Source organism: Labrus mixtus, chromosome 14, assembly GCF_963584025.1.
Source record: "Labrus mixtus chromosome 14, fLabMix1.1, whole genome shotgun sequence".
NCBI lineage: Eukaryota > Metazoa > Chordata > Actinopteri > Labriformes > Labridae > Labrus > Labrus mixtus.
The window spans coordinates 1,686,023-1,712,268 of NC_083625.1; the positions used below are offsets into that span (position 1 = coordinate 1,686,023).

Here is a 26,246-nt window from a genome sequence, read left to right on the forward strand (position 1 = left end):
CAGTCCTTTAAACCTTTGGTTCCCAACCTGGGTCCAGGTCCCCCTAGAGGGCACACCAAAGATCTCAGATGGGGGCGTTAAGGTCATTAATTAGATTCACACATCTTCATAAAAATACATTCACAGAGTTTATTCAGATGTTTTGTAAATCAAACGATGTACTCGTATATGTTTCCTTCATCATCCCTAACTGTTTGAGTCTCTGTGTGTTCCCAGGCTGGAGTCTCCCACTCGCTCTCTGCTGATGGAGGCTCCTAAAGGGATCCAGATCCTGGCCGAGGCCGGAGACATCCAGGCCATCTGCAGGAACGAGCTGAGACTGGAGTCCAAAGACGGAGAGGTCTGTGAAACCTGCTCGCCGCGTCTGACAGGATATCGTGTTCTACGATAGAGTTTGTGTTTTAGAAACGTCCCAACATGTTGTCGTGATATTAACCCGACAGTGTGTGTTAACAGTCGAGTGTGTTTTGTGTTTGGTTACCATGGAGACATAAGGTTCATCTTAACTAGCAGAGCATAGCGTCCAAACTAAGCAACATATTATCACAGAAATTAGGTTTTAACTTCATGTGACCAATCAGTGAGCAGCATTTTTCTTAATGCAGTGTTTCCTCTCGTGTCTGATCCTCTGAATCTCCACATGGTCCCATCGCCCCACGGTCCGTCTCTGGAGCGTGCCAGCAGCGCCGCTACACTCTGTTCATTTTCAAATATGCTGCCAGTCTATTTATTGACAGTCCATCCCTCTGCAGGCACGAGTCAAGCTGGACAGAATAGATCGACCCAGACAGGAAGTCAGACGAGGAAACACACAGAGCGTCCAGTCAATTTCAAAATAAAACACCACATACGGCATCCTGATCGGATATTCCATAACTTTATCAACATGACGTCAAAAACAGACAATCATGTGGTTAAATCTCCAACTACAACATGAGGTCATTTAACAGTCCTGAAATCCTCCTCCAACTTATCCCACCTCTCGAAACCATCACCATGACAACCACATTTTACAGAGGACGTCACACCTACGAGTAGCTACAGTAATAATAATAATAATAATAATACTTTATTTGTAAAGCACTTTTCTATACAAGTAACAAAGTGCTTTACAACAGACAATAATAGCAGAGAGACGATTAAAGCAACAGGCAGAGCGTAAACAAGCAGACAACAAAATCAGACTTAATAAAATAAAACTTAAAAAAATAACAATTACCGAAGTCACAGAGTAAAAGCATTTTTATGAAAGAATGTCTTGAGTAGAGATGTAAAACAAGGGACTGAAGGAGTCACCTCTGCCTACGTTTGGAACGGTCTCAGCTGATGTAACATCCATAATGAACTCCTGAATCAGAAACTACCTTCAGACTGAATGCATGGCTGCTGCGACCTGCTGCAGGACCGAGTATATGGCATATTCTGCACCAAATGTGGAGGCTTCATGTGTGCAGAAAAATGAAATATCAATACACAGAAAGAAGCGTCTGCTCTCTCTCTCTCTCTCTCGTACCGGAAAGCTAAATTAACTTCTCTGTCCCTCGGCCATTCTGGCTCACACGGCTCCATCTCGATTCAATATCTCTGCTGTCCAAACTTATTTTTAGCCAAACAATAGCGAGCTCCCTCCGCCAGCACCGAGCAGCATTTGGCTAATTGTCTGCTGTTGATTCTCCACCCGCTGGACGTCCACCAGAACGAGTCCGAGCCTCACAGAGAAGCAGAGCGACGGAGAACAGACGCTGACTGTTTTCATCCTCACTTTGAATCCTTCAGAAGTTTCCTTTCCTCCTCCTCCTCCTCCACCCTGTGTCCTCGTTCTGTCTTTAACTTTCTTTAAACGCCGTCTTCTTTCCTACTCGCTCATTCATCGACATGCCCTCCCCGCCCCGCCCCTTCCTCCCTGCTCCTAAATTCCTCCGACCGTCCTCCTATAATTCGTTACACACATCATTCCTCGGCTGATAAAAGGATTTCCCACCTTAACGTCGCAGCAGTCGTGTTATGTCAGATCTGTTCAAATCAGCGAGGGAGGATTAGTGAGAAGAAAGTGTTTAAAAGTTTCCCACAAAAACACTTTCATACATTAAGACGGGCGGCTGATACGAGCCGGACGAGCGAGAGAGAGAGAGAGAGAGAGAGAGAGAGAGAGAGGGAGAGAGGGAGAGAGGGAGAGAGGGAGAGAGGGAGGCTGTTTCTGGAAGGTGCCCTTGAATCCAGTTAAGTCCAATTAAAAGTATCTCCAGAAGCAGCCTGAAGCCCCGCCCACATCCCCATATTCTCGCACTTTTCACCGCCGTGTGGTCCAAAACGAGCCGGCTGAACTCGTGATGGTCAATTCAGATAATTAGACGCTTTCTGCTCCATTAGTGTTTCAAATGTCCATCAGTCAGACCTTCATCACACACACACACACACACACACACACACACACACACATGCACACACACACACACACACACAGACACACACACACACACACACACACAGACACACACACACACACACACACACACACAGACACACACACACACACACACACACACACACACACACACACACACACACACACACACACACAGACACACACACACACACACAGACACACACACACACACACAGACACACACACACACACACACACACACACACACACACACACACACACAGACACACACACACACACACACACACACACACACACACACACACACAGACACACACACACACACACACACACACACACACACACACACACACACACACACACACACACACACACAGACACACACACACACACACAGACACAGACACACACACACACACACACAGACACACACACACACACACACACATGCACACACACACACACACACACACACACACACACACACACACACACACACACACACACACACACACACACAGACACACACACACACACACACACACAGACACAGACACACACACACACACACACGCACACACACACACACACACACACACACACACACACACACACACACACACACACACACTCGACTGCACATGGACCACTTTGGTGCACCCTGGAGGGGTCATCAGTACAACAGACCGCACATGCTGCAGTATGTCAAATCAAGCGACTCAATCCGCCCTACGCCTCGCTTAGCGCCTCGAGTGTTCACCGCTTAGACGAGAGAAGATGTTTTAATTCTGCACTGAAATATTAAATTGATTAAAAATGGACTGATGTTATATATTTCTAACTGTTATCAAAGCCAGAGAAATCCTTCATGTCATGCTTGTAACGCGGGACGTGTGTTGTCTCGGCGGCTGCCATGACAGACCGGCCATGTTTATGGTTGCCGTGGAAACACCGGATGTTAGGTCAAAGGCCGCTGCATCATGAAGCGTGAAGCTGCCGTCCTGTTGCTGTGATAAAAAAACGTCATGTTGATTATACTCGGATACATTAGCTCTTCTGTAAACATATTTTCGGTTTCATCTGGTCGTCATGACTACGGTCAAATCAGAGCTCCTTCAGCAGGGGGGTTTGGGGTGGAGGGTCACTGTTTTGACGGTTTATAGCACACTGTCACTTCATATAAAGTGACCCGGGGTATATCCGATTACATTTTACAAGTTAAGCGTGCAGTGTGTAATTTTCACCACCAGGGGGCCCTCAATCAAAACAACAACAAACGATGAGGTCGAGGCTGGCGGGGAATCATGGGACTGATTCTCTCTGCTGTCTTTTGTCCTTTTCTTGCACATCGACCTCGACTCTACACACATGAAGATCATCCAGCCACACACACACACACACACACACACACACACACACACACACACACACACACACACACACACACACACACACACACACACACACAGGTTGTGTCTGGGCCCCTCGTGGTGAAAGATTTGTTCAACAGCAGCTGTCAGACGAGTCAGCTGAGACTCTTCTTTAAAAGTGTTCCAGGTCATTTGATTGCGATGCCCCCCCCGAGGAGCCCCGTAATGGCTCCTTTACCTTTTTATGGCTGAGAGCTCCTCCTCCGCTCTGCAGGCGCCCCGGGAGGCCGCTGGGAAGCAAAGGGCAGAGAGATGGGCTTCATGCAGGACTGGTTTGTGTCTGTGGGAGAGAGACAACTTGTTTCAATCAATGTGTGGGGGGGAGGGGGGTTTCACTCCTGTTGCTCCTGAGATGAGCTGAATGATCTGTGAAACATAGACTGTACCCCCTTTGGGGTTTTTGTTCTCCTTTCAGCTGGACAAGGTTTTCACATTTACTCTCTTCTGTCACTCAGTTTTTGTTTCCAGTGAAGCTGCAGCTCGATCATTTAACTGGACGGCCATCTTTGTCCCAGTAAACAAGAACCAGCTGAGAATCTACTGCCCTCATTCACCAATATGTCACAAACAATATCCATACGATTTCACTTAAAGGCTTTATATGTGATTTTTTGATCCAGCAGATGTCTCCCTTGAGCACCAGCATGAAACCAAAACAACTGGCGCTGCATTGTTGTGTTAGCATGCTAATGCTAGCGATCTTTATTCTGCTCGTATCTTCACACTGCATGTAAATTTACCTGAAATGAGCGTGATCTAGAAACACAGTTAAGCAGTGAGTACAGTATGTTATTCTTCTTTTCTCTAGTCCCTCAATTAAACAACTTTTATACACGAGGGGAGGAGTCAGCCGGCCGTCCAGGCGATGTAAACAAAGTGAAGATAGGACTCTGAAAACTCTGAAAACATCACAGACAGTGGGACTCGGGTGTTACACCCATTGTAGACAGTCATGACTCACAGAGTTATTTTCAGAGGAGATACTTGATTTATATTTAAGAGTGAAAAATCACATAGAAAGAGTTTAAGAAGTTATGAAGAAGATTTCTGAGGCTCTGTGTCCACCAGGCGTTTTTTTTTTTCGCAGCAGAAAGCGGCCAGCGTCTTTTTTACAAGCTGAGCGCTCAAGTTGAAAATCTTTCAACTTTTCAGAAAGGCGTTGTTGACATCATCGCCGCTGTTTTCCAAATGTCTGATGTTCCCTGTAGTTTTGTCACCGACAGATCGCGTCTTGTACCCTCGTCCTCCTCGCTCCGTGTCTGATCGGAGAAATAAACGATCTCAAATATAAAACGTGCAGTAAAAAGTAACGGAGCAGCGTCGCTCATACAGCGGCCGTTGTCATAGAGACAGGACGGACGTGCAGCACTTTTCTTCTCAGAGCACAAACGCTCCAGAGCGCAGACTCTCCGTCAGAATGACCGCTTCTCTCCTCGTCTTCTTAAGTTGAATCGCAGGGCCCTGAGACACTCAGAAACACACGCTGGTAGCAGAAAGTAAGCGGTTGTGGAGAGGCCACACGGAGGGCTGAAGATGGCGCCGGCGTTCTTAAGAACAGCTGGTGAAAGAGGTCCAAAGTCTGACTGCGTTTGGCGTTACTATTCGACCTTCTTCCTGTTGACCCGTTGCGTCACACACCAATTAATGCAGAGTTTGAACCACTGGTCTGATGCAGACAGCGCCATCTGTTGACTCTGTTTGATCGTCAGTAATGATTCAGCACTTTCCGGATGGCGTTCGGTAAATACCGACGTCTCAGCATCCATCTCTTGGGCGTGGCGTTCTGGTTCTCCCTGAATCGACCACGCTGCAGAGAAACAAAGGATATCGTCTCCTGATGGCGTTGTGCAGTTTGAAACAATGTGAAGAAGAAGAAGGAGGAGGAGGACATCCTGTCCACCGTCCAACACCTGGAGGCTTATAAAATGTTTTGGCAGAGAGGACGGTCAGGACCGCCGCCAGAATTTAATCCCGTTATTTTTACCTCTGAGACGTTCTCTCTCGTCTTTATTCTCTCTCTCTCCTTTTCTTCTGATGTCAAAACCGCCTCCTGCAGACTTCTATCAAACGATGTATGTGCTGCATACTGCGCTCGACAGCAGTCTGTAGTCTGACCTCTGACCTCCAGTCGGTGGTTATTCTGCAGGACACCCGGCTAAGCTGGTTTCCGATCTTGGAATGAGGAAGTGAACAACAGCCCAGCTGACGTTAAACGCTGTCACAGCGTAGCGTCTGCTTAGAGTCTGATGCTGACGAGAGATTAATTTAGAGTTTCATGATTTAGAGAATCAACAAAGAGAACTGGAGGTCTCTTTGAGTGGTTCGGTCTGATTGGGATTATTTCCTCTGTTATGATTGGACGCTGCTGTCCGTCATCTCCATCTCTGTGCTGTGCTGACTCATGATCTCCCCTTCAGAGGTAGTGAGAGCGTCTCCCTGTGTTTGAGTCTGTAGTAGTGTGTGTTTGTGTGTGTGTGTGTGTGTGTGTGTGTGTGTGTGTGTGTGTGTGTGTGTGTGTGTGTGTGTGTGTGTGTGTGTGTGTGTGTGTGTGTGTGTGTCAGTCTGCATGACAGAAACTACTTCCTGTGTGTTTGCCTCTTATTTCCTGTCTCTCTCTGAGTCTAACTCGGGCTGTTGGGTAGTTTCTCCTCCAGGGGCCCTGCAGCCCCTGCTCTTTGTTACGGGGTCTCCTGGATGATTTAGTGTTAGTTCCTCATTTTTGCTGCATTATTTAGATTAGTGAGCTGATATTGGCTCTATACCATTTCTTAGTCTGCCCCCCCCCCCCCCTCCTCTCTAGAGTCCATGCTCACTCAGGTCACCATGTGGTGGACTCTGAAGCTTCAGTGTTTATCCAGCTCTGCATGGGTCTGTAAACCTTTCTGTGTTCTAACCTCTCTCCATTTTTCAAAAGCATCTCCAATATTGATCCTAGTTTGAGCACGTTTCTGCTCGTGGAGCTTATTAGAAACATGCAGAGGCTTTTTAGGTCGGGTACAATCACTTCTATCTGAACCACTTCTCTTGCCCGCTTCCATCGCTGCAACACCTGTTGACCTGATAACTGCTCTCATATCTGGTAAACAGAGGGGCGTCCAAAACGGCCGTGTGGGGGGGTCACCTTAAAAGCGCCTACCTTCTCTGGTCCAAACAAATCCAGAGCATTCAGGAGCAGAATCTAAAGTTAGACGGAGGACATACTGGCTGCTGCATTGTTGTCAGAGAAGCCAGCACTTCAACATGTTTCCTTAATGATCAGATAGTAAGATACCTTTATCATCTCACTCTCTACACAGCTCACTGATTGGACCTTTCAGTGTGTTTGCTTTCACATCAGAGTCATTTGAACAGGAGGAGAGGCAATCGAACAATTCTGCAGAGTTGTAGATCAAATGTAGGAGGTGTAATCTTCTGATTGGTGCAGTAAATATCTACTTTCTGGTCCATCTCAAGTTTATACTCCAACTTTCTTCAATTTGGAGAGACTTAAATGTGTCCTGGTCCCGCTTCAGGGATTCAGAGCGATGACCTTTAGATGATTTCCTATCCAGTAGCTTTCCACCTCTTCAGTCTGTGAGACATTTCTCCACAGAGATGATGCCACACTGATGCATTCTGGGTGACTTTTACCACGAATGTCACTCTGCCTCGCATTATTATTTCTGTTGAGGCTGCGAGCTGCAAATCAAACTCGTGACCTTTAACCTCTAAACACGGCCGGCCCTCGCTGTGCTCTGAATGTGTGAGGAGTGTGGATGTAAAAAAAACCTTCAGCACACCTGAACCGCCGTCTGAGAAAACCAGAGAGATGCTTTTATGGAGCGAGCCTCTCAACATCAAGACCACTTAGAGCGCTCTGTGCATCCAACAACGCGGCGTGCTAAGGCGTCAGGAGCGGGCGGGCGCTATTAGTGCGAGCTGGATCTTGTGAGGTAGACGACCCGAGAAGCAGAAAGCTAAAGAGAGCAGGTGGAGAGACGAGGCGCGGGTTACCCGAGGTAGAGATGAAAGGAGGAAGATGAGTTTGAAGAAAGAAAACGCGCTTCAGTCTTTTCAGTTGAATGTGAGCGAGGATCACGACCGTCATGGCGTGGGCCGTTAGAGGCTTCATGTGACGAGTGGCGGCTGCAGCTGGCTTCACGCCATCATCCCGTCACGCCTCGCCTTTCTGCATGTAAAGTCAAACTTTTGAGGAGTGATGAGGTCGCTTCCTCGACGCTAAAAACACAAACCGTGTTCTGCTGCTGCGATGAATATTTCAAAGAGATATGATGGATGAAACCAGAGATGGCATTTAAATAACCCTCCCTACACTTTTAATGCATCTTATACACGGCTGTGATCATCATACCAGAGTAAGAGGCTGACACGCCATCGTTACTGAGCATGTAGCCACCACCGTCCCACACTGCACGCCATCTGTATACTCAGTATTGCATACATGGAAACAGACCAGGCTAGCTGCGCGTCATGACGTCATCACGCTGCATTTACAGAAAACAATGAAAAGTTTGTGATTGAAAGAGTCCTTTAGTGGGGCGCTGGTGGCTCAGTGGACCCATGTACGGAGGCTGTGTTCATCCAAGCGGGCGACCCAGGTTTAAATCCGACCTGTGGCTCCTTTCCTGCATGTCATTCCCCACTCTCTCTCTCTCCCTGAATTCCAGCTCTATCCTCTGTCCTCTCTCTCCTTTACTCCATTTTTTATGTGTTTTTTTGGTACATTGTTTGTCTGCTGCTCCACGTCTGCATGAGATACATTTTTTATATTTAACCAAATGCTGCTTTATGTGTATCCTGCATGGTTTATGTATTTGTTTCTCCTGTGGCTGCTTCATTATGTCATGATATTTATATTTTTGTAGCTTTAAGCGATGTTTGAATTTGGTTTTTTTAGGGAGCCTTTTTTAAAATCTGTCCAGGGACAACAGATGAAAATGAGCCTTTTGGCTAACTCTGGCATATTTACTGAAATGTTCATTAATATGCAATGTCCCTGTAAAATAAAAAAATAGATTAAAAATTAAAGGCAAAAAAAGCCCAAAAATAAATCTTCAAAAAAAAAAAAAAAAAGAGTCCTTTAGTGAAGGTAACAAGCAGCGGAGTCGGGCGGCGCGACCAGCGGAGTCGGGCGGCGCGACCAGCGGTCTGCGGGTCTCTTAGGATACTTCACAACTTTGACAGCAGGCTGAGAGCTCGACTAGCGCGCTGTAGCTAGCAGGAAAGCTAACTCCGCAAAGAGAAAACAGACGGAACTAAAAGAGCGACACAGAAACTGCACGCTGTCGACCTCGCTGAACACGATAGAAATCATCATGCAGGAACACACTTCTACAAACAAACCTCAGACATCAGACATCACTTACATACCGGATTCAGCGGTTATTTCCAAAAAAATGTGGTTAAAAGTACTTACTCCAAAATGTTGCAGAAAAGGCTTGGTGGCCATTTTATTACACGAGAAGTTACTAAAGGTCACATCGCATCACGGTTCATGTGTTGTTTGATGTCCGCTCTGACCCGTGTCCTCTTCCTGTCCCTCAGATCACGCTGGACGCTCGGAGGATCCGTCTGATGCGGCTGCCTGAGGGGAAGGCCTCCAGCAGCTCCTCGTCCTCCGGGACCAGGCAGACCGTCTACGAGGTCTGCGTCTGCCCCAACGGGAGGCTCTTCCTGTCCCAGGCCGGCACCGGATCCACCTGCCAGATCAGCAACAACGTCTGCCTCTAGGACCCTGAACGCCGCCCGTACACATAAATACACAGAGATCCTGCAGACGCACACACACACACACACACTCGCTCGTTGGGTGTGGACGAGAGGATCACATGTCGCCTCTTTTGGACGGATTCACAGCAAACACTTCAAAGACTGCCAGAGCTGCTGACCATGGACACACACTACAATCACAAACACTCGGACTGATCGCTATGGAAACCTTTTGGATGAAGCTGCTCACAGCTGATATTTTGTGCCAATATTTCAATGCTATTAAAATATTTTCTCCCTTACTTTTGTACTTTTCAGAGTGAAAGAACCTCTGAGGCAACATGGGACACTGAACCCCCCCCACCACCACTGAGCGTTATACACACTCCTCTAAGCTCTTTCTACTGAACAGGGGGCGGGGCCGGGAGGGGGGGAGGAGGGTATTTTGATTTTAAACTGAATAACATGAACAGAAGAAAAGTGACACATTTCAGGTTTTAAAGAGTTTTTAATACGAGTGAGATCAGAGAGGGAACGTCATCGTCATCCCACTGACACACACACACACACACACACACACACACACACACACACACACACACACACTCAAACACACACACACACGTCGCCCGTACGAGCCTCCGGCTGGAACCTGAGAGTATAAATGTTGATTTACTGGAGGAGACGCTCTGATCTGTCCCCTTCTCCCTCGTGAGCGTCTCAGCACCAGAATCAGTCGGGTGATCACCATGGCAACAGGCCTCTCCCCTTCCTTTTTTTCGTCTCCTCGTCTAAGATCCACTTTTCCTTTTCTGTTTTCACACACTTCACAGCCACATGACGATGACCTGATGTCATATCGAATGAGAGGACTCTCTATGGATGCAGTTTTTAAAAAACAGGATATTCAAAATGTAATTTAGTTGAAATAGAAATTGCTCGACACAAACTGTTTGTATTGCATCATTCTTAACAAAGCTACGGGGGGTTGGTTTGTTTTAGTTTTAGGTGAAGAAATGTCTGGGGGAGCTGGAGGTCAGATTGTGCGGGTTGCATCTCTACTGTCCACTTTACTCTCTGGTGTCTTTCATTTATTGTCGTCACACGACTTCCTCCAGCACCTTTCATGATGTCAGATTTTAAATCTTAAATATCAAACATAACACAATACATTTCTACAATTCTACATTTCACTTATCAGACTCTTTTATCCAAAGCGACGTACATCAGAGAGTAAGAACAACACAAGCAAGGATCTAGAAAAAAGGGAACAATGTGAGTAAGAGCAAACGATCAGCTTTGAGTCTGATTGGACACACAGGTGCTGACAGGAAGTGACCAGAGGCAAAGCACAACATTGAGGGCAGTTCTTGAGAGCTCTAATCAGTATAGAAACCATCTTATAAGTCGTCGTTATCAAACAAAAACCATCGTCATTACCATCATCATCATCAATAATATGGAGACCATCATCATTAAGTTAGTAGGTATTCATGAAAGAGCTGGGTCTTTAGCTTTTTCTTAAAGGTGCACTCATCGGTTCTGATCCGCCTCGAGTCAGGAACACCCTCAAGTCGGCCCGATGATCCTGCAGTCTGAGCGAGGCTGAAGTGTGTAGTTCTGTGTGTGTGTGATCCTAATTGATCCGACAGCACTGCTATTATTGTGACCTTTAATTCCATGTTCTTTGAAGCCGAAGCCCCGCCCCCTTCCAACTAAAAACATGAACAACAACAACCTCAGTCGTAACCCGTCTCCGTTAAAACCCATGTCATGTGTGTTCCTCGACCTCAGCGGTGATCACCCGGCTCGTTTCTTGCTCTGAGACTTTTTCAAAACGGGATTCAAACCCGACGTGACCACGAGCCGCTCTGTGACCGACGGGCGCTGTGCCTTATGTCCAAGAAGCACATCACACACACTTTCTTTAGCATCAGCGAGTGACATCACTGATTTCTCTTCACTTCCATCCCATCCACAAACCCCCCCCCCCCCCCCCTGTGTGTGTGTGTGTGTGTGTGTGTGTGTGTGTGTGTGTGTGTGTGTGTGTGAATGCAAAGACCTTCAGCCACGCCTCCCTGCAGCGCCCCCTGCTGGCTGCACCTGACTCTGCAGAGGACGTGCATGTTACTTTGCTTTTCAGATATCCTGTGTGACAACATGTGTGTGTGTTACTGTGTTTGTTTTTTTGTGGAGTTTAACTGAGGGGGTCTGACATCGAGCTGGATTATCAGATCAGATCATTTCTCCATCATGTTCCCGCCTGGGATCTTTAGAGTCTCAGTTTTTCTCGTCTTCGGTTTTAAATCTGGTGTCTGAAGGTGTCGTTTATTTCATGAAAGGTTCAATAAACATTTTTTTGGGACTGAGTAGCTCATGGCTTCATTCGACACACTGTCATTTTTTTTTTTTTTTTAACTCATCCACTTTTAATTCATGAAGAATAAGAGATATTCACAATAAGGGGCGTGGCTTCTCTGACCTACAGGCGGGCGTGTCGTAGCTGTTAGCTAGGAGGCTAAAGCCCCACCTCAGCTCCGCCTCTTCGCTTGTTACTGCAGCGATGGAAAGTTTGGTAGAGTCAGCATTTCAAATATGGAGACTGCTGTCGTTTGGCTTCAAAATTTCACTCCAGAAACATGTGGGTGACGTCACTGAGACTACGTCCATGTTATATACAGACTGTGTGCACAACAAGGTTAAGAGAAATGCTGCGTTCAAGATCTCCCAGTCTCTGATTTGGGAGGACAGCTCGGAGACTGGGACACACTGAGCTCGCTGCCGCGGCGGCAGAGACGGACCGACCACGCATCTGATGGAATCTCGGGGTCATGGCGTTCTACAGCTTCTTATTTAACATCGTATGTTTGTTTTAAACGTCTCCTTCTTAAAGAGTCAGGTGGGCCATCGTGCTCGCTGTCTCTCGGCGTCGCTGCAAATTAAAAAACTTCAGAAATATTTCAAGATGAACTCGTCTGATGATTCTGGTTTTTTGACTCCAAGTACACGAGAAGAAATCTGATTTTTATACGCTTCTATGTAAATAATGTGAGACGTACAGACAGACGTAGAGAAAGTCTTTTTTAAGACGTGTCTGTGTGTGTGTATGTGTGTGTGTGTGTATGTGTGTGTGTGTGTGTGTGTGTGTGTCTGTGTGTGTGTGTGTGTGTGTGTGTGTGTGTGTGTGTGTGTGCGTGTGTCTGTGTGTGTGTGTGTGTGTGTCTGTGTGTGTGTGTGTGTGTGTGTGTGTGTGTGTGTGTCTGTGTGTGTGTGTGTGTGTGTGTGTGTGTCTGTGTGTGTGTGTGTGTGTGTGTGTCTGTGTGTGTGTGTGTGTGTGTGCGTGTGTGTGTGTGTGTGTGTGTGTGTGTGTGTGTGTGTGTGTGTGTGTGTGTGTCTGTGTGTCTGTGTGTGTGTGTGTGTGTGTGTGTGTGTGTGTGTGTGTGTGTGTTTACACTCATGTTGAAGGGTTATATTTGTGATGTACAGAGATGTATTCAAAGGTTTCCTGTGGAGAACTCGCTGGTTTGTTTTGACACGAACACATACCTGCTCTCCTTCTTCTTCTTCTTCTGTTTCCTTTTCCTCCTTGTTGTTGTTGTTGTTGTTGTTGTTGTTGTTGTTGTTGTTGTTCTGTCGGCCCGAGGTCTTTGCATTCCCTCCGAGTGTGCTGTGTGTTTTGAATCTGTGTGTCGTCGGGGTGAGCTCGTGTTTTTCTTCTTCTGCTCCACAGAACATGTCGGCTGATTCTCAGAGACGCAAACACACAAAGAAGGAAGGAAGAGAGGCGGGGGGGGGGGGGGGGGGGGTAACGCAGGAGCTGCAAAAACAACAAACAGGAAGAGCGAACAACATCTTTCTAAAACTGAGTTCATGTTTGATCCAGTGAAGATAAATCAGAAAGGCGATCGATCTCATCAAATAACTCTTTTCTAAGAACTCATTCCAAATTTGTTCATTCAAAGAAACCGAGTCAAAAGAATCTAAAAAAAAGACTCTGAGGCCCCGCCCACATGTAGGCGGGTACTTTTTTATCGTAGTTTTTCCTGTATGTTTTGACCTCTCGTACACAGACTGTGTTTCAGGTCTCTGTAAACTCTCCGTTAGTAAAACTCCTTCCAGGGTGAAGATGTTCAGAAACTCAGTTTAAGGTGTTTGTGTGAAGACGAGGAAACAGCGTTTAGTTCTTGTAACGTCACGCTGTGCGGCGGTTTCTCCTCCGTGTGACGTCATCGTGCGATGCTGTCTCTTTTGTTTACATGATATTAGTGCGATGGCAGACGTAACCAAACTAGCGCTGGTGCTAACGATGCTAACTGGACTTTTAACATGCTCACACACACTTCTCTTTTTCAAATACGCTACAAGAACGTGCCAAGCTGTGTCACGCACAGAGCATCCGGTCAATTTCAAAATAAAACGCCACATTCAGACTCCTGAGACGCCTGATTGGACGACGGAGGTCACTGCTGCTTCAGACAACACTCCCACCACACAAACCTCGCCCCCAAAGTCTGCAGGTTTGGAAGAAACCTGGTCGGACTTCTGGTTTTGTGCAGGACAACTTTGTAAATGAAATGGTCATTGCAGAGGAATGGCGAGCAAATGATTAGTACCCGCCTACATGTGGACTCGGCCTCAGAGTCAGAGTCATGTAAAGATCAGTAACACTGATTGAATCACTTCCTGTAAAGCAGCGCTGTATATTTCTCTGTACTTTGCTTTCTGGTTTTCAAACGAGGGGTCAGAACATCGTCCATCGAGAATCTTTATTTCTTCATTCCTCCGTCTGAAGCTGCTGACCAAAATAAAAAGGAGTTGTTTAAGTCGCTTGCAGCAGTCGTTGGATCTTCCTTCATCAGACGTCTCTCCGTGTTTTAGGCTTTGTTTCTGTCGATGTTCAGTGCTGGTCATCGTTTCCGACCTCAGGTACATCACATGACGTCGCACAGCGCTGAAGTCTAAATGCAGATGAAGTTCTCAGAAGTTCAGAAGCTGCTTTCAGGCGATGAGAGAAAAGTTTGACAGTCTGATTTAAGAAAAAACATCCTGAAAGAAACAGGAAGTCGTCGCCTCCCTCAGGCGCTCATCACTGGACTTAATCCCTTTTTATCTGCAGCACAAACATTTCTTCTTCTTCTTCTGCTGCAGCGGCAGCGCTCAGCGTGCAGGGGGAGCGGAGGACAGTGAGCTAAAGAGACATCTCTTTTTAATCCATGATACACGATGAGATCAGGTCGTCAGTTTTTTTACCTGCTGTCAGATTGCAGGTTGTTTTTCTTTATTTATCATCAGTGGTGTAGTGCGGGGTGAACGCAGGTAAAACAAATATACTGAGTTCTACATCCCTGTTGATTCACAATATTAAGGTTAGCAAAGGAATGACCCGCCCTATACTCTGTCTCTACAGTAATTGGCTATGAAGCATTCTTCACTTTTTTTTTGTTGTTTCTCCAGTGTCTGGATGAGACGCTCTTCCACGATGTCGGTCCCCAGTCTCTGGCACCTCTAGGGGGTCAGGCAGGAAAAGTTTGGGAACTCTTGGTCTAGTGTGCGTTCAGAGGATTATAATGTTAAACATCAAACTGTCCTCATGTCTGAGGTCTCCCCCGATTTTTAATATCGGCTTAAGATTTGAAGATAGTCCAGTGTGTAGCCCGCCTTGTGCAGGCGTAGACGCACAGCAGGAAATAACGCTGTCGTCAGCTTAAAAATGAAAAGAAGAATATGATCAAGTCCAAGGCATTTAATATATATGGTAAATAATTGTGGGCCCAGAATTGAACCTTGAGGTACCCCCAAAAGCTTTGCAACATTATTTTCACTCCTTTACACACTCAAGAAAAAGACGCATACACAACAGAAGCTCAACCGATTCAACTCATTCAAACATCAAATCGTTCAGGACATTTCACGTTCGCGTTCTCTTATCAATTAATGACGATATGACGATATCTTGAAAATATAATCTTGTACTTCCATGAGACTGCTGGGTCCGTGATGGATGCGATATATCTTCAGAGTTTTTCTAATCCCGATTAAATCTACTTTTTAAAAAACTCCAAAAAATGTTGAAGACGAAGCGTCCTGTGCTGCCGTTATTCCACGATGCTGTCAGATCGTATCTCTGATGATCCATACAGAAACTGGAACACGGAAGAGTGATGCTGGATTTCATCTTCCCCAAATGTCATCAGACAGCAGTCCTCTGCGCTTTATCTCCCGCTGCTTCATGATTAAACCAGTCTGCACATTTCACTGCTGTCCTCATCATCTTCATGGTGTTATCCATCTGACGGCACATGAGTAATCACATGTGTGAAATTGCTTTCTGGAAACTTTATGCAGCCTTTCTTTGTCTCTGAGTGTAAAAGCAGCAGACGTGCAAAATAAAAGCGGCGGCCGAAACGAGCCCCGGAGCTTTGTGCACGGCCTTAATGAAGCTTTTTATTCCTCCTTCCATGACCTGTCTGCTTGTGTTCTGCAGGAGTGAAACGCAGACCGTTATGTAAGTGCGGGCCTTCAACATCTTCTTATAAGTCACAGCCGCTATCGTCATCGAGATGCTAAAAGCAGCAACAGCTGCCCGTTTCCTCAAAGGCAAGTCTGACCCCGAGAAACAGACAAATGTGCTGCAGCCACTTTGCTTCAGCTTAAACTTGAATTTCCTTCAGCACATTTTAATTTGGTCGTTTTCAGCCGACCCCCTCACTGAGCCGCGGCAGAGTTCACTCCGGGTCAGGCCTCCTCTCTTGTTTGCCGTGTTATCAGCCCACTGAACCGTCGCCACCTCAGATTAAGCTTTGCTCCTCGCCTTCTCTCGGCTTTATGAAGGCGAGGCCGGGCTGCACAGAGACGCCGTTTGATCCAAATTTTCTGAGCTGCTGGAGGCCTGAGAAAATGGGCTTCGGCCGGTCAGCTCATTAGCCAATCTTCAGTGAGCGGCGGCTAACCTCGAGCTCCACATACACTGCAAACGATGCTCATTTCAGCGTGTCTTTAAAGCCTTTGCACTGTGACAGATTTGCAGACATCTTTAAGTATCTGATATTATCTGAAGCAGACTGGAACAGAGTCTGATTTGAATGCTCTTAGCAAAACCCACTTCCCCTCTTTTTCTTTATAATAAGAAATTAAAGTATTAAAGGATGAAAGTTAGCTTCTCCATCAATCACACATTTGATATGCCAACTTGAACCATCACTTATCGGGGGGTTTTGACGAGTTTTTCGCCGACATTAATCGCAAACGGAGGACTTTTCAAGGTCTGGCGTCTGCAGCACAAAGGCAGTCGGAAGATTTTGAGTGTCTTGGTGCCATTTCACTTTGAAGCAGCGCCTTTAAGAGACGCTCTTTTTGCTTCTCACAAAGACGCGCTCTCCTCCGGATGACTCCGCTCTTTGATCAATGGAACGAGAAGCTGAAAAGCTGAGGATGAAGAACTTTAGGAGGCGGATTTTACTGAGAGAAAACTGAAATACATGTGAGTTCATCTCTTTGTCTGCTGAATGTAATGCCTACATTTTTAAGTTGTGTTCGTTGACTTCACAGATTGATCACCATAGCTGGGGGCAATGTGCGCCGCGGCACGTCATGCCACAAGGATCAGACAGTAATTTAAATTTAGAATAAAAAGCAATTTTATGAGAAATATAATTAAAGAATTCTTTGAAAGCTGAATAATTTCCTCTGGCCTTTTGGCTGCAGCGCTGTACAAGTCGTGTCTTAAGTTCATGGTGTGAAGTCTGCACTGAACCCTCAGTCGGTTTGTACTCCTACTCTGTGTGCACCGCGATCAGTCAGCGCTGTCCACTACACCGCCGTTTGCTGCCACTTTGGTCAATGCTCCTGTTTCCACTGAGAACGCTGCGGTCCACCAGCAGCGCCATTACGCTCTGCTCTGTTTTAAATACACTGCGAGTCTATTTTCATTCAGACATTAAGGAAACATGTTGAAGTGCTGGCTTCTCTGACAACAATGCAGCAGCCAGTATGTCCTCCTTCTAACTTTAGATTCTGCTCCTGAATGCTCTGGATTTGTTTGGACCAGAGAAGGTAGGCGCTTTTAAGGAGACCCCCACACGGCCGTTTTGGACGCCCCTCAGTTTGCCAGATATGAGAGCAGTTATCAGGTCAAACAAACAGGTGTTGCAGCGATGGAAGTGGGACCACTAGGGGTCAGAGTTACATACTGCTCCTTTAAAACCATAATCACTGCTCAGTGTGTGTTCATATTCTGACCTTTAGGTCAGATCACACTTGGCTGAATTAATTGATTTAAAGTGGTGATTAGGAAAGAGGCAGGCAGGCTTACATTAGCCCTCTAGCTATAGCGATCTGAGAAAATCTGAAAAAAAAAACGCCCTGTAAAACTTCTTAACCTCTAACTGCAGCCATGCAGTGTTTCTCCAGTTCTGCTGCTTGTTTTATTTTACTGCACAGTTGCAGAAATCAAACCTCTCACCTCTCTGGTCAAGCTGTCGGCCTCACAGAAGAGACCACAACAAACCAATCTTCTCGCCCTTTTTCACACCATTGTGATCAGTCGTTTCAGTTTGTGCTGACTCTGAGCTTTCGGTGATGTCAATATTTCCTCTCCCTGCAGGCGATGAGGTGCAAACATTTCCTTTCTCTTGCCTGAGGCGGCGTACTCTGTTCTGGTTCTGATCAGAAACTGTTCCACTTTTCTGTCACAGCATGCACTGCGCGGAGTCGCATTAATAACCTACAGAGGAAAAAATTGTGTTCTCTCTAGGACACAAAGGTCCCATTCATGCCTGACCAAACAGCAACTAAATGATGTGATGTGGGCGAACATCTATTTAAAAGGCATTGTTGCAGCTCATGTTCAGGTCAGTCACTTTATGAGCCATAAAGGACGCCATTGGCCCGAATCTCTGTCGACACTGAATAACGGCTCTTTCATGCTGACAAGAAAGTTTGGAGTGATTGTGACTGTAGAGTCTTCAAGCATCTTTTACTTCCTAGTTTCCATAAAAATAAACCACATTTTCAGCATGTTCTCATTACAGAGGACATATCACCCCCTCCTCCATCTTTTCAAACAGTCCCCCTCCTCCACCTTTTCAAACAGTCCCCTCCTCCACCTTTTCAAACAGTCCCCTCCTCCACCTTTTCAAACAGTCCCCTGTGGTCTAAATGAAACATCTGTGCTGTGCTTTGGTCAAAATATAACATGAATCAAGCACCAGAGGAGGTTTGTGACCCTGTAGAAACCAGCTCTCTCAGAACGCTCCGTTTTGGTGTGTGTGTCTCTTTAAACATCAAATAACAGGTACCTCATGAGAGGTAAGGGTACCTTTAGCCAGATGCTAATGAGTATCTTGAAGCAGACACAAATTGGTGTTTTGTTCAAGACTCTAAAAGTACCTTGATGGGGTTTTAAAGGGAACATTAAGACATACACCACAACTCCCCTCCTATAAGAGACTAAAACCCTCTGAAACAGACACTAAAGGGTACCTTATAACAGGAACTTTTAGGTATCTTGAAACATACCAAAGGGAACCATATATAAAATAAGCTAAAGGGTACCTTGAAACGGATGCTAACATGTCTCCTTCGGCTGATGGGTATCTTAATAGAGACCCTCGAGGTTACCTTGAAACATCCACCAATGCATACTTTATGAAAGTTGAAGGTAAGCTTGAACAGATGTTAATGGGTATCTTGAAGCAGACACAAACTGGTGTTACGGGGAAGACCCTGAAATGTACCATCTCAGGGTTTTAACGGGTACCTTAAGACCCCAATACCCACCTTATAGAAGAGACTAAAATACTTTGAAACTGACACTAAGTCTTGAAGCAGGCAGTATTGGGTACCTTGAATCACATTTATACCTTATTAAAGATGCTAATAGTTAACTTGAAACATAAACCAATTAGCACCTTATGAATGTTGAAGGGTACCTTGAAACAGATGCAAATTGGTATCTTGACTGAGACTTTAAAAAGTATGTTGACAGGAATATTAAAGGGTACCTTGAACAATATTTACCTGTAGAAGACACTAAAGGATATTAAACTGAAGCTGGCACTAATGGGTACCTTGAATCATATACCAATGGGTTCCTTGTAAAAGATGAATGGGTTCCTTGAAACAGACACCAATGGGTTCCTTGAAGCAGTTACAAATTGGTGTCTTGATTGGGACCCTCAAGAGTACCTTGAAGGGTACTCTTGTGTTTCTAAAGGAAGGTTGTTTGTTGAGTAATGGCCAAAATATGCGCCTGACTTTTCCTACGCTACTTACCAAACCTCTGTTTTAGGGAACATTGTATTTTGACACCTGAAGCTAATCAAACTGCTAATTCACTTGATATTAAACAATTAGTCGGGTGCATTAGCTGAGCGTTTCCAGGCTTTGATTCTCTAAACTTTTGTTTGTTGACATGATGAAGAGCCTGATGAAATGGGGCTCTGAACAGCAGGAGGGACGCAGATCAAGCTGTGAATTAATTGGCTGCGAAGTGACGGAGGGCTGGAGAACAAGAGCGAGTCTGCTGGATAAAACTCACTTCTACCTCCATCAATACAGAGAGGAGCAGCAATTTGTGGGAATAACACCAAAACAATGGACTGCGTTTGTCATTTAATGGTCATTTTATAACCTCAAAGGGCCACGCTGATATTCTGAAAGAGCAGATCAATAGAACTGAGTTTTTTGTGAGGCTGTAAACACTTCTAATGAGAAAGGGACAGTGGAGCTATTCTTATTGGTTCTTCCTCTGTGTCCTTACATTATAAAAAACTGAAACACTACAACCTGGAGATATGTTTTAATTAAAGGAGCAGTATGTAACTCTGACCCCTAGTGTTTAAAATGGGTACTGCAGTCTAAATTCTAAACCTCATAGAGAGCTGTCTCCCCCCCCCCCCTAGAGTCGATGCTCACTCAGGTCACCATGTGGTGGACTCTGAAGCTTCAGTGTTTATCCAGCTCTGCATGGGTCTGTAAACCTTTCTGTGTTCTAACCTCTCTCCATTTTTCAAAAGCATCTCCAATATTGATCCTAGTTTGAGCACGTTTCTGCTCGTGGAGCTTATTAGAAACATGCAGAGGCTTTTTAGGTCGGGTACAATCACTTCTATCTGAACCACTTCTCTTGACCCGCTTCCATCGCTGCAACACCTGTTGACCTGATAACTGCTCTCATATCTGGCAAACCGAGGGGCGTCCAAAACGGCCGTGTGGGGGGTCGCCTTGAAACCGCCTACCTTCTCTGGTCCAAACAAATAGAAAGGAGCTGAGGGATGAAATGGGGTCTAAAGAGAGGGTTTGTTTCGGTCTGAAAATCTGTCAGTAGTAAGCCTTAAAAGTACGGCAGTGTTTTTTAATTTCCTCTTTAAGAAAAGCAAAACTAACCATTTATAAGTCCTTGATTTCAACTTCAATAATAATCAAATTAATTCAATGTAATGTGTGCAACAGTAAATATAATGAAGCATACAATTATTCAAAACTGATTCTCCTCCTGAGGGCAAAATCCACACAGGTCGAGGGATATAAAGTCTGTAATTAGAGGCTGATGTTGAGGACGCTCGGCTGCTCTGTGTGGCTGTAAAGAGAATAAAAATGTTATAAAGGGAGAGAAAGGGAGACTGATGATATCCACTGAGGCTTCCTGCCTTGTGGTGTCTGTAAACAGAGCGAGACAAAGGAGCTTTTTAATATCGGCTGACATTAACATGCGTCTCATATCAACACTGTGTGCAGATATGATTTAGAGGGCATGCATTTATGTCCCGCATTTAAATATGTCATCAGGAAACAAAATGAAATCAGATTTATCCAACCTCTGCAGCTCGCTACGGTGCTTTAGAAAATAACAGGTTGAACTAACTGGAACACAAGAACATCTGTGACTCCAAGCACGGGAATAAATGATTCGTCTGCTGACTTTAGAAAGAAAATGTGTGCTCAAACAGGCCGTTTGGAGATGTTCCCTTCATGACATCACAAGGAGCAGTAGCCCCTCCCCCAGGTGGGTGACACTCCCACAGCTAGGTGTTTGTTCTGAAGCTAAGAAGAGAGAGAGCGAGTGAGCGAGCGAGAAGCAGAGCGTACATCCCTGCTGATTTTATTCAGATGGCCTTCAGTCGTCATGGTAACAGGTGAATACAAATACACAAACTCCACATGCTAACAGTTAGCAAACAACGGGTTGAAGACGCTAGCAGAGTCTGTTTATATTACTGAACCTTGTCAGTGGACATGTTTTCTTTAACGCCCTCTGATTGTCAACACATGCACGTCGTCTAAGAGGGGGAGGAGTTAACAGAACTGTGTGTTGGACGACAATGCAGTTGCACCCGTTGACCTTCGGTGGGCGCCAAAGCCTTTACCGGCTGCAGGAAGCAAAAAACGTAACCTGCACATGTTTCATCCTGTGCACACTGAGAGCATGACGAGCAGTAGAGCGGAGACTTCAAACATGTAAGGTATAAAATCATCAACCTGCCTTAAAGTGAAGATTATCTTTGGGAAATAGTCAGAAGGTCAGTTGAGTTCCAAACCTTCATCTCAACATCTGCCTGAGTTTCCCTCCAGAGAGAGTTTAGCGCCTCGCCTCTTCTCTCTCCTCTGCTGCTTTATTCATTTAATGGATGCTCCGCTCTTCACTTCAGATATAATCACATTAGCTCGGAGACACATTAGTGGTGGAAAGGTGTCACAGGAAGAGATGGGACCAGGATAAAGGGAGGTGACAGAACAAGAACATGCAGGGAGATCTTTTTAGAGAGCTTCTGAGTTCAAACTGATGAAATGGGACGCCCAGATTTTATCAGGTTTGTTGGTTTGTTGGTTTGTTTGTCTGCAAATATAAAAGGCAGAGCAAAGAGAACAGGGGAAGAAAAGAAAGAAAACAATGAAGGAAAGAGGAAAAACATGTGAGAAGATGAGTGAGATGGAAGGAGACAGAAGTGTTTGTGTCGGGATGTTGATGTATTTAAAATGAGGTATGCTCTGATTTATAAGCGTCTTTTTCTCGATGTCAGCTTATGAGTGGCCTCGCATGCTGCTGCAGTATCAGGTTCTGCCACCAGGTGAAATTGGCTTCAACAGTCGGCACACATCCAGGGGACTCTTGACTGTTTTTAAAGAAGGATCTGAGCAACAGACCAGATTAGCATGACTCAGCAGTTTTTTGAGGTTCATCTCCACAGAGTTTAGAAAACATACGTCTGTCAGTACGAGGGCAGATGGCGTCGTCTGTCGGGTATGTTGAGTCAAATACATCATTGCCTACGTGACAATTATGCCGATGCTAATTCTGTTAACCAGTTAATGTCATTTTCCAGTATGTGTTAGCATCAAGCTAACAAACTAAAAATACATCCTGGTCCATCTGTGATACATTTTGCCCCCTTGGAGAACAATGAATGCACCCCCACTGTACGAGTTAGTACGAGTGCATGTGGTGATGTTTGTTAAATTAAATAGATTGTATCATACTATAGTTACGGCTATGCTAATTCTGTTAGCCAGTTAATGCTATTTTACAGTATGTGTTAGCATCAAGCTAACAAACTAAGATATACATCCCTGTCAAAATGTGAAAAATAGTCCCCCGCCCAAGGAGCGCACCAGCAGCTACTGGGTACCAGACTGGTTTCTTTAAGATACAAACCACTAGGGTACAACGATGTTCCCCATATCAAGGGTACAGCGGTCGTTTCTTTGAGGGCGATGCTCCTTCAAGGTGCAAAACCGTCTTTGTTCTCTGAGAGTGATTAACTGATGGTAACGTCTTCAGACAGGACTGTTATAACTGAAATGCAGAATAATAAAAAGTCTCTCTACTTACTGACAAACCAGGTGTGTTGAGCTCCGGTGATGAACAAGAAAAACCTGCAGATTATTTCCATCATTAATGTGCTCGAGTGTTTCCAACTCTGAGAGCTGTGGGAGGAAAAACTCTTTTATTATTTAATGTCCTCGTTAAAAAAAAAAACATCCATTTACTTTTGCTTTCAGACTGTGAGAGAAGAAAGAATCAGGAGAGTGAAACATGGTCATCCCTTCAAGATCGATGTAAAGCTTTCAAACTGTCTATGAACCGTCAGCGTCCGGACGATAGAAGAGGAGTTTCATCTCTTTTATTCACTCGATGCAGACTTTGATTTCACTTCCCCCCGTTACAGATTTAAAAAGTGATCGTATCTTCATGTTGATATGTTTCTCTTACAGCGAGAGCGTCGAGTGGTTACCTGATTATAAAAACAGTCTGTGAAGCAAAACAAGCTGAAACACGGCCTGAAGAGAACCAGCTGATGGTCTTTGAAATGACAAGATTTCCTCTCAGTCTTTTTGTAAGTTAGTAAGAAGATGAGATGAGATGAGATGAGATTCAACTTTATTGTCATTACACATATACAAGTATAGAGTAACGAAATGAGGTTTGACATCTCACCAGAAGTGCAATAAGCAGAAAGTGCAAGAATCTGTGCTATGTACAGTAATTACTAAATGTACAGATGTAGACTAAAAATAAAGTGAATTATTGGGTATATGTGGCTGGATTAATGGGATGCTATAAATAAAGGTAAAGTTTATTAATTAATGGGATGCTGTAAATAAAGGTAAAGTTTATTAATTAATGGGATGCTGTAAATAAAGGTAAAGTTTATTAATTAATGGGATGCTGTAAATAAAGGTAAAGTTTATTAATTAATGGGATGCTGTAAATAAAGGTAAAGTTTATTAATTAATGGGATGCTGTAAATAAAGGTAAAGTTTATTAATTAATGGGATGCTGTAAATAAAGGTAAAGTTTATTCACAGAGCAGCAGAGCAACCCGACTGAAAAATGCAAAATATCCTGTGCACTCATTTTAATAAAAGTAAATCTCCAACATTAAAAAATGTGTTTTTTTCTTTGGGTGAAAACCATCATGTGTCAAAACCTGCAGACACATGATGGTGTGTACGACGTGTGTGCATCATTCTCTTCCTTAAAGTCATGTTGTGAATAGAATAGAATAAAATTACTTTATTGATCCCAAACTGGGAAATTGTGGTGTTACTGCAGCATGTTATCATAAATAATATAATAATAATAAATGGACTGTTTCTTCTTTTTTAAGTCTCCCTGACGGTGTGTCTGTGCCTTCATGTCTCCATTTGTCTGACTGTGCATACATCACGTGTGTCTCTGAAATGTGTGTGGACGCCGCAGTGTGTTGTCAGCGCCTCAAACTGACAGCTGAACTCTCCACCCGGCATTAATTGAGTTCACGCACACATCAGGTCGCTGCGGGGAGAGAGAAAGAAAAACAGCCTCTGCGGCGTAATTTGTTTCCCCGCGTCGCCTCCTGACACTCGGCAGATCGAGGCAGAATATTAGAGGAGATTATGTTGCATTTAGAAAAGTTGTTTTTCTCCGTGTCGAGCGCTCCAACTGACAGACGAGTACGAGCTGTTTGAGTGTTTGTCAGACGTGGAGGGGCTCTGAGAGAGGCGGCCATGTTTGTTTTGGAACAAGAAGAAGAAGAAGAAGATTCTGGATTCTGGAGGCCGGGGGGGGGGGGGGGGGGGGATCACAGATGATTCAGTGAGGGAGAAAGTTGGATTTAGGGAGGAGGGGGAGAGGGTGATGGATGCAGGAGGAGAACTGGAAAGGGAGGAAGTGTGAGAGGAAGTCACAAGAGAAGGAGGGGGGATATAAAGGACTGAGAGGGGAAGTCAGTGAGGGAGGGAGAGGGGGAGTAAGGAATGGAAAATTAAAGGATGGATAAACTTGATGGTTTCAGAGAGAGGGAGGGAGGATGTGATAGATGGGTTAGTAAAGTAGTGAGTGGGGGAGATATGTGGAGAGGGGAGTTAGGGTGGGAATAGAAGAGGGAGGGTTTGAGTGAGTGGAGCTTCTGTCTGTGCAAAGGATGTGCACTTGAACGCACCACAAAGACTGCAGCCAAAAGTTGTGCATTAAGCCACATGAGAGATAATTACCCTGAAAACCAGCAGGGGGCAGTAGTCTGTTTTCTTTACTTAAAGTAGCAGTATGTAACTCTGACCCCTAGTGTTTAAAATGGGTACTGCAGTCTAAATTCTAAACATCATAGAGAGCTGTCTCCCCCCCCCCCTCCTCTCTAGAGTCGATGCTCACTCAGGTCACCATGTGGTGGACTCTGAAGCTTCAGTGTTTATCCAGCTCTGCATGGGTCTGTAAACCTTTCTGTGTTCTAACCTCTCTCCATTTTTCAAAAGCATCTCCAATATTGATCCTAGTTTGAGCACGTTTCTGCTCGTGGAGCTTATTAGAAACATGCAGAGGCTTTTTAGGTCGGGTACAATCACTTCTATCTGAACCACTTCTCTTGCCCGCTTCCATCGCTGCAACACCTGTTGACCTGATAACTGCTCTCATATCTGACAAACCGAGGGGCATCCAAAACAGCCGTGTGGGGGTCGCCTACCTTCTCTGGCCCAAAGAAATCCAAAGTTAGAAGGAGGACATACTGGCTGCTGTTTGTGTATATTTCTTCTGTTTTCACTCGGTGTGTCGTTCCCTCTCTGTCTTCATCCAAACATCAGATCTTCTGGATCAGTGTTCATTCACAGATCTTTATCTTCCAGCCGACAGAAACCGCGTATTCGCCCGAGGATGATGGGTTTACTGTGAGAGGTGTGTTATTCATTCGTCCCGATAGTTCCACAGTGAAAGAGATTCACATTGT

The 26,246-nt window shown here is 45.1% G+C and overlaps 2 protein-coding genes across 3 annotated transcripts in view; both read left to right on the forward strand.

The window, feature by feature from the left end:
• sgcd (sarcoglycan, delta (dystrophin-associated glycoprotein)) overlaps positions 1–10,170 on the forward strand; it is a 282,814-nt gene extending 272,644 nt beyond the window's left edge. For both annotated transcript variants that reach the window (XM_061056170.1, XM_061056169.1), the window contains 2 exons: positions 217–340; positions 9,382–10,170. In XM_061056170.1, coding sequence (XP_060912153.1) covers positions 217–340; positions 9,382–9,567 — 310 coding nt within the window. In that variant the 3' untranslated portion in view covers positions 9,568–10,170. The remainder of the gene's footprint in view (positions 1–216; positions 341–9,381) is intronic.
• The window catches only part of fam114a2 (family with sequence similarity 114 member A2), a 508,616-nt gene extending 483,845 nt beyond the window's left edge, over positions 1–24,771 (forward strand). Inside the window, exon 15 of the mRNA XM_061056148.1 lies at positions 24,757–24,771. The gene's annotated coding sequence lies outside the window, so the exon portion shown is untranslated. The remainder of the gene's footprint in view (positions 1–24,756) is intronic.
• Positions 24,772–26,246: the final 1,475 nt, after the last annotated feature.